The sequence below is a fragment of the Myxine glutinosa genome, chromosome 1 (assembly GCF_964187855.1).
Source record: "Myxine glutinosa chromosome 1, kmMyxGlut1.1, whole genome shotgun sequence".
NCBI lineage: Eukaryota > Metazoa > Chordata > Myxini > Myxiniformes > Myxinidae > Myxine > Myxine glutinosa.
The window spans coordinates 324513471-324523021 of record NC_136261.1 but is presented as its reverse complement, the minus strand read 5'-3'; the positions used below and the strand labels follow the sequence as shown (position 1 = coordinate 324523021).

Genomic DNA, 9551 nt, shown 5'->3' with positions numbered 1-9551 from the left:
CTCCATCTGAGATCTTTCGTGCCCCCATTAACCCCTCACCCCTTCCTGTGTTGATGGGTCTGTTGTCCCACGAGCATTACATGTAGTGAAGAGAATATTGACACATCCGGTAGTTTTAAAACGACATCTTCTTACTTCTCAGGTTCCACCTGGTCATTGAGATGGACAAACCAGCTAAGCTGAGCTCGGCGACCAAGCTGTACGGGGTGGACTTTGTCGATGTCGGTGCGTCTGGCCGGAGGGACTTCAAGATTCATTTATTCTCGTACAAAGAGGGAACGTTCACTGCAAAGGTGCTGTCCATATTGCTCACACCAATGAGCGTCACCAAAGACCACCTGTCGGCCGTCACACAGTGTCAGTAGTGAAGCCTACTTACTCAGGAAAGACGATAATAGTATTGACTGTGATATTATGATTAAGGTCATTTTAAATGTACTAAAATACATACAAGTTATCACTTCACTGTCCTAACATTGGGCTGGTAGGAATGCAGGATGGCCTCGCTCCTCCAGGTGTGCACAGTCACCTCGAAGCTGCTAAGCCTGGGTTAGAATGCCAATGCAGCTATAAACTGTCACCCTGGAGTCGTGCAGACAGGCCAAAGCTATCAATGTGTGTGCAGACCCTCCGATGGGCGTTAAGCTGGGTGTCCCATCCGCTGGCATGAGTTGGTGTACATTGAAGATCCCACACTGTCCTTCACGAAGAATAGGTGAGTTATCGCCGGAACCACAAACAAATTACAAATTCCTCCTCTATCCTCCAGGGGGCACTGCATCAGCGGCATATCCAGTGCCGTATATTAACAGTCTGGCCAGTCTTTGATCTGCTCAACTACCGCCGTGATTGGTGAGCATCACGTGGTTTACAGGCGCCATTTTGCATACCACCTCAGCCGAGCAGCTTTCCCGCTGCACCCATTCCGTGCCATTGCTTCGTATCGTTGCATATTTCATTTGAGTAATATTTCAATAAAATCAACCAATATGATGTGTTGTGCCGCTTGGGGATGTTCTGTTAGACCAGGACAAGGTCGTATAATGCACAGATTTCCTCGAGACAAGGAACGAAGTGCCATTTGGGCGGTTAAAATACGCCGAGTTGGATGGAATCCATCACCTTACTCATATCTATGTTCGGTAAGTGAAATCGCTTAATATATATTGGTTTCAAATCAAAAGTGACATGACACGTGTGTATTAGGTCTCTGGTGAGCTTAACATTTATTTAGTCAACCATATATATATATATATATTATACATATTCCCTGTAACATTTTTCGTGTACACATGCAGTGTATATGGTGTAGCGACCCTTGGGTCCCCAAAGCGAGACCAGCAGCAGAATCGCCTTGCTCCAGCCGGTGACGTAACCGGTGGACAACCCAGGCGCAGAGGTGGCTGGTCACGTGACCACCAAAGCGTGCCGCGCGTGCGGTTATAATCCTTTGCACCTGTCGGTCACGTGACCACCAAAGCACGCCTCGCCTGAGAGGCGTGGCTTTCGGTTTCGGTTATGCTTTCTGGTTTGGATATATATTAGGGTGCATCAAACGTCCTTAGGTTCTTGGATTTTAATGTCTATTCTCTCAAATGTTACACTTGTTGGTAGAAGTATGTATGCAAAAAATAAATGAAATCAGAGGTGGTCCTGGGTGGCCACCGGCCACTTTTATATATTTAGGGCCATTTTCGGGGCCGCACTATGTAAAAATGTTTGATTTTGTTATTTTACACCCAAACCTAGTCATGTTTGGTATCAAATTGAAGGTCTTGATGAGAGGAATACAAATATAACAATTTTATGCAAAAAACGATGGTTTGATAATTAGTTTGTATTTTTACATGAATGAAATCGGAGGTCTAATCGTGGGTCCCATACTAGTAGTCTAATAATATCCTTTATTTTCTTTCAGATGGCAGATAAGAAGACCAGATTAGCAAGTGCCATTTTTGGTCTTGGCAATGCTTTTACAGAAGCAGATGGTACATTGACAGGAGTCCGCCTCCCAACTTGCCGGCAGGTTCTTCGATGCGTGATGTGGTACATCCAGAAAGAAATATGTGAAGGCAAACAAACTCAGCCACTGAAATGGAAATCTGCCAGCATCGTCCTTATCCAGCTGAAAAAATTCTACACTAAAGCAAATATTCCTATGCTTTCAGACCATCAATGCTGCAAACTAATACTTGACCTTCTTAATGACAATAACAAATTGCGTCAAATACCTGTTTCTCGCCGAGAATCTCCAAGCACTTTGGCTAAGTTGCAAACCATGAATGAACGTCTTGATAAGACCTTTGGTGTATGGACAAAAGATGCAATGACAAACATTAAGAATGAGGAAGATAGAGTATTTTTAGAGTCAATGAAATCTGACAGAGTAGCCTCATTTGGTGGTGTTGACAAGAAGAAAGTTGATAAAGATCATAGAAAAGAAAAACGCCTCTTAGCGGAAGCTTCAAGACGAGAACGTCATGAATCATCCAGTGTACAAGAGATGACAATTAGTTCTGTATGCTCTGATGATAGTGACTCTGCAGATAGCTTGGAAGAAACTGAAGAAGAGGCGATTCCAGAGTTTCAAAGGAAGCGTAGTCACCACAGATCAACATATGCAGGTACATCTGCCTTTATTCCTCATGATATTCTGAAAAGACATTCAGTTGTGTCTGTTGCTACTCGACTAAACATAACTCCTGTTCAACAGGTTGCGCTCACCAAAGCTGTAATTCAAGAGGCAGGAGGTGATCCACGTCGTGTGGCCAAGTCGTACTCAACTGCTGATAAGGCTCGACGATCAATAACAAGTGCTATCGCCAAAGATATTCAAGAAAATTGGATCGCCCCAACAGCTGCAACACTTCACTGGGATGGCAAGCAGATACCAACGCTCACAAACAAGAATGTCAAGGAAGAAAGATTGCCAGTGTTGGTTGGGAATGCCACTGATGTAAAGCTACTGGGGGTGGCTAGATATCCTCCTGGAAGTGATAGGTCATCAGGTGACATCATTGCCGAGCACACTTACACGTATCTACATTCATGGAAGTGCAAACAATCAGTTGTCAACTTATGTTTTGACACAACAGCATCAAACACTGGACACGTTACAGCTGCCTGTGTTACCATTCAATCAAAACTGGACCGTGCTCTTCTGTGGTGTGCATGTCGCCATCATGTTGGAGAGGTAATCCTGGATCATGTGTTTGACGTTCTCAAAATTGAGGCATCAAAGTCTCCAGAAGTATCTTTGTTCCAAAAATTCCAGAAGAATTGGGAACGCATATCGCATGCAAAGAATGAAAGTTTAACCAAAATTGACATTTCCATGTACAATGACTATGCACAACAGCTGCTTTTATCCTGCAAAAACAAGGTTTTAAGCACAATCCGCACAAGCGCTTCATACTGTAGGGAAGACTACAAGGAAATGGCACAACTCTGCCAGGTAGTCCTCGATGATGATGTCACAAAACAAGGAACACTCCACAGACCAGGGGCCATGCATAAAGCAAGGTGGATGTCAAAGATTCTTTATTCCATCAAAATATGCCTACTTGAAGAGCAAATTTCTCTACTACCTCGAGGAACTGTAACAACACAACATCAACAGAAAAAACTGAAGGAGTTTGTTGTTTTTGTTGTTTATATTTATTGTGATTGGTGGCTCATATGTCAGTCTGCTTCAAATGCCCCATGGTTTGATTTGTGCTTTTACAAGACTCTGCTCAACTATAAAGCTGTCAACTCAACCATTTCAGTCAGCGCTGTGAAAGCCTTTGATAGACATTTGTGGTATTTAACCCCAGAACTGGTTGTTTTGGCACTGTTCAGCAATGCAATTCCTCAAAAGGATCGTCGTGCCCTTGCAGATGTGTTACTGGCCATACAACCAGATGAAATGCCAAGCACTCCAAAACACCGCTACGGTTCTGGATATGGCAAACCGTCATTTCCAAAAATTACAGAAGCGACAACCCTGGCTGATCTTGTGAACGAGGACTCGTGGTTTACAGTAAACCTTCTTCACCTAGATATGACCTTCCTAACAGAGGATGTTGACACTTGGCAGAACAATGAGCACTTCAAGGCAGCCAAGTCCATTGTGGATGGGCTTAATGTTGTGAATGACCCTGCGGAGAGAGCAGTAAAGCTCGCAACTGATTTTGTCTCAACTGCAAGAAGAGAAGACCACTTCCAAAATCTTCTTCAAGTGGTTGAATGTGACCGCAAAGCGAGGCCAAATTTGCGGAAACGAGCAAAGTTGGAGTAGTGACATTGGCGTTGTGCTTAATACATTTTCAAACTTTTAATCAATGAAAGTACAATACTACAACACTGTACTACAACTTTGTAATATGAAGAACGATTTTGGTTAATTTTACATTGACATGTAAGGTTGTTTTAACTGTTTGATATTAGGCATTTAGTAAAAGTAGGACTTTACTTTTGTATATAGGTATAATGGTTAATTTTACATTATCTTGTAGTTAATTTTACATTATCTTGTAAAGTAGTTTAGCTGTGGCCCTAAATGGCCCTAAATATATAAAAGTGGCCGGTGGCCACCCAGGACCACCTCTGATTTCATCTATTTTTTGCATACATACTTCTACCAACAAGTGTAACATTTGAGGGAATAGACATTAAAATACAACAACTTTTTGAAAATCATGGGGCGTTTGATGCACCCTAATATATATGCAGCCCGATAAACGGGCTTTTCAGAGTTCCCGAGTTGGTTTTTTCAATAAATATCTTCTCGGACGAGTTTGTGTCTTGCCCGTCACTTTGTCCGTCTCATGCAGGAGCACGGGCTCCTTCACTGGTGACCCCGAATTTACGACATGCGATGGACACCGCAGTGTCCCTCAAACTGCCCACCTTCTGGGAAGCACATGCCGCCGTCTGGTTCGCGCAGGCGGACTCCCAGTTCGCCCTGCGTGGCATAACGGAGGACGCCACTCGATACCATTACGTGGTCGCCGTGCTTGGCTCCGCGACCGCCGCCCGCTGCCTGAGCTTCCTCCAGAACCCGCCCGCTGACGGCAAGTAGGACGCCATCAAGGCACTTCTTCTGGGCGCTTTTGCCCTCTCCCCGGCTGAGCGCGCACGACACCTGCTCGACCTTCCTGAGCTCGGCGATACGCGCCCGTCCGAACGCATGGACTACATGCTCGCGTTGCTCGGCGAGCACCCCTCGGATTTCCTGTTTCAGGAGCTCTTTCTTCGCCAGCTCCCGGCGGCCCAGGTACGGGTCGCCCTGGCAGGCACGACCATCGTGAACCCCCGCGACCTCGCCAAGGAGGCCGACAAGATCGAATCGGCGAGCCAGCTCGTCGGGGTGGTGGCCGGGAGCCTTCCCACCCACCCGCCCGGCGCCCGCGACACAGTTTCCTTCCCGGAGGCCGCCGGGCCGGCGCGACTGGCAGCGGCGACGCCGCGTCGCCCGGTCCCGATGCGTCGACCGGACCCCCGCCGGACCCGGCCTGGTGTTATTTCCACGCCAGGTTCGGGCAGCAGGCCCGATCATGTCGACCCCCGTGCACGTTCGGCAAGTCGGGAAACGGGCGGGCCGGCGTTCCCTACCAGCAATGAACGCCGGCCGTTCCGGAAACCTGCTATTCATCGCGGCCAATTCATCGCGGACCGGCGCCCAGCTGAGCATCATTCCCGCTTCGGCGGAGGACAGGCGGGTCGCCGTTTGCGCCCCCCCCTTAGTCGCGGCCAACGGCTCCGCCATACGCACCTTCGGCCCACGCACCGTCGCCCTCTGCTTCGGCAGCCAGCTCTTTCACTGGGAGTTCGTGACGGCGGACGTCCCCATGGCTTTGCTCGGGGCCGATTTTCTGTGTGCCCACGGGCTGCTGGTTGACGTGAAACGCCGGCGTCTCGTCAACGCCGAAACTTTCAGCTCCCTGGCATGCGCCTTGAGCCGTGCCGCGCCCACCGAGTTTTCCTGCGCCCTCCCATTGGCGGACGACTTCGCACGCCTCCTCGCGGAGTTCCCGGCCCTCACGCGACCGACATTTTCGGCCATCGCGGTGCTGCATGGCATTGAGCACCACATCCCCACTACGGGCCCGCCGGTGTACGCCCGGGCTCGCCGTCTCGATTCCGCCAAACTCGCCGTCGCCAAGGCCGAGTTCGCGGCGCTGGAGCGCCTCGGCATCGTGCGGCACTCCGACAGCGCCTGGGCCTCGCCGCTGCACATCGTCCCGAAGCCGGGGGGCGGATGGCAGCCATGCGGCGACTACCGCCGCCTCAACGACGCCACTACCCCCGACAGGTACCCCGTCCCGCACATCCAGGATTTTTCCGCCCGGTTGGCGGGGCGGACCATTTTTTCAAAAGTGGACCTGATTCGGGGGTACCACCAGGTGCCCGTCCGCCCGGCCGACATCCCGAAGACGGCCGTGATTACACCTTTCGGCCTCTTCGAATTCCTCCGGATGCCCTTCGGCCACAAAAACGCGTCGCAGGCGTTCCAGCGCCTGATGGATGGCGTGCTGTGCGACTTGCCGTTCCTCTATACCTACCTGGACGACATTCTCGTCGCCAGCACGTCCAGAGCCGAGCACCTCCTCCACCTCCGGACGCTGTTCGGCCGCCACAGCGAGCACGGATTGATCGTCAACCCGGCCAAATGTCACTTCGGTGCGGCGACAAACGACTTTTTGGGCCACCGCATCACCCGGACCGGCGCCCTGCCGCTACCGGCCAAGGTCGAAGCCATCGCCGCTTTCCCGCGCCCCTGCTCCGTCAAGGCGCTGCAGGAGTTCCTCGGGATGGTGAACTTTTATCACCGCTTCGTGCCCCGAGCTGCGCAACTAATGCGGCCCTTGTACACCGCCCTCCGCGGCCAGCCGGCGAAATGCGACGTCGTCTGGTCCACGGACATGGACGCTGCTTTCACCGGCGCGAAACGGGCCCTCGCCAACGCCACGCTGCTGGCCCACCCGGTACCCCAGGCTCCCATCGCCCTCACCTCGGATGCCTCCGACTACGCCGTGGGCGCGGTCCATGAACAATGGGTAAACGGGGCCTGGCAGCCGCTCGCGTTCTTCAGCCGGCAACTCCTGCCCAACGAGTTGAAGTACAGCACCTTCAACCGCGAGCTCCTCGGGCTGTACCTGGCCGTCCGCCATTTTCGCCACCTCCTGGAGGGCCGCCCGTTCACAGCTTTTGTCGACCACAAGCCGTTGGTTTTCGCCATGGCCAAGGTCACGGAGCCGTGGTCGGCCCGCCAGCAGCGCCACCTCTCTGCCGTGTCGGAGTACACCACGGACATCCGGGACGTCGCCGGGAAGGACAATGCCATGGCCGACTGCCTCTCTCGAGCCGGCGCCAACGCCGTCCACCTTGGCGTCGACTTCGCCCTAATGGCAACGGACCAGGCCACCGACGGCACGGTGCAGACGCTCCGGGTGGCGGACACGGGCCTCCACTTGGCTGACGTCCCCTTCGCGGACACAGTCCTGCTGTGCGACATCTCCCAAGGCCGACCTCGCCCCGTGGTGCCGGTCACCTGGAGGCGTCGCATTTTTGTTCGCTCCACGGCCTCTCTCACCCGGGCCAGAAGGCGTCCCAGCGGCTGGTGGCGGCACGTTTCGTCTGGCATGGGCTGCGACGGGACGTCCGCGACTGGGCCAACGCCTGCACACCCTGCCAGCAGGCCAAGGTCCACCGGCATACCCAGGCTCCGCTGGCTCCCTTCACCGTGCCCGAGCGACGGTTCAACCACGTCCACGTGGACCTGGTGGGTCCACTTCCCCCATCGCAGGGGTTCACCCACCTGCTTACCATGGTGGACAGGACCACCAGGTGGCCGGAGGCCGTGCCCCTCGCCTCCACCACCACCGCCGACGTGGCCCAGGCGTTCATCGCCACCTGGGTCGCGCGTTTCGGCGCACCGGCGGACATCTCGTCGGACCGCGGCCCACAGTTCACGTCCGAACTATGGGGCGCGATCGCCCGCACATTGGGCGTTACCCTACACCGCACCACGGCCTACCACCCCCAGGCCAACGGGTTGTGCGAGCGGTTCCACCGCTCCATGAAGGCCGCACTCATGGCCGGCCTCCAGGACGACGGCTGGGCCGACTGGCTCCTGTGGGTCCCTTTGGGCCTATGCACTGCCCCCAAAGAGGACCTCCAGGCGTCCACCGCCGAGCTGGTGTACGGCCAGGCCCTCCGCGTACCGGGCGAGTTCATTCCCGACGCCACCAGCCCCTGGTCCGCCGCGCACCAGCGCACGGACTTCCGGGAGGCCGCCCGACGTTTCGCCCCGGTGCCCACGTCCCGCCATGGTGAACCCCAATCCTACGTCCCCCCAGCACTCCGCACGGCGGAGTACATCTTCATGCGCCACGACGCGCACCGGGGGCCGCTCCGGCCACCATACGACGGACCCTTCCGGGTCCTACGACGGGACAACAAGTCCTTCATCGGCGGCCGGGCGGACCGGATTTCACTGGACCGCCTCAAACCGGCCCACATGGACGTCGGCCAGCCACCACGGCTGGCTCTCCCACCGCGGCGCGGCCGCCCCCCGTCCACTGCACCCCCCGTCCGACCACCCGCCACCACACGGGACTGGCCAGGGGTCGTTTCGGTCGGGTCATCCGGACCCCCCTCAGGTTGACCTTCCTGGATCAGGTCCATTCTGGGGGGGCGTGTGTAGCGACCCATGGGTCCCCCAAGCGAGACCAGCAGCAGAATCGCCTTGCTCCAGCCGGTGACGTAACCGGCGGACAACCCAGGCGCCGGGGTGGCTGGTCACGTGACCAGCAAAGCGTGCCGCGCGTGCGGTTATAATCCTTTGCACCTGTCGGTCACGTGACCACCAAAGCACGCCTCGCCTGAGAGGCATGGCTTTCGGTTTCGGTTATGCTTTCTGGTTTGGATATATATGCAGCCCGATAAACGGGCTTTTCAGAGTTCCCGAGTTGGTTTTTACAATAAATATCTTCTCGGACGAGTTTGTGTCTTGCCCGTCACTTCGTCCGTCTCATGCAGGAGCACGGGCTCCTTCAATGGTATATATATATATAAGGGATTGTGGCGGGCACAAGGGTCAATAATTCCGCGCACCAGTGGGTGGCACGAGCGTCCAGGCGGGGAACTGAAATACATGCCCCACCTTTTGGCCGATCGGCCACGCCCTGGGGCAAGGCGTGGCCTCGGGACATATATGCGGGCTCTCGGGTCGATTCCGCCCAGTGCTGATGAGCGAATGTGTAATAAAGTACTTTCGTTTGTATCCACGCGTTGTGGCCTACTTCTCTGGCAATCGAGTTGTGTGTGCACAGCACCACACTGGTGACCCCGACTGGTTCAGCCGTCGCTGACCCCCGAACGCGCCATGGCTACCAACGCCGTCGCCATCAAACTCCCGGAGTTCTGGGAAGCACAATCCGACGTTTGGTTTGTGCAAGCCGAAGCTCAATTCCAACTCCGGGGCATCACGGCGGACGAGACCCGGTACTACCACGTGGTCGCCGCCCTCGGGCCCGGCACTGCCGCCCGCGTCGTGTCCATCCTTC

At 54.3% G+C, this 9551-nt stretch overlaps 1 protein-coding gene across 1 annotated transcript; it reads left to right on the top strand.

Moving 5' to 3' along the window:
- Window positions 1–1916: 1916 nt before the first annotated feature.
- LOC144889818 (uncharacterized) lies at window positions 1917–4586 on the top strand. The gene is made up of 2 exons (XM_078771020.1): window positions 1917–2624; window positions 2714–4586. The coding sequence occupies exons 1-2, from the start codon at window positions 2529–2531 to the stop codon at window positions 4277–4279; spliced, it is 1662 nt and encodes a 553-aa protein (XP_078627146.1). The 5' UTR covers window positions 1917–2528; the 3' UTR covers window positions 4280–4586.
- The last annotated feature ends 4965 nt before the right edge of the window (window positions 4587–9551 follow it).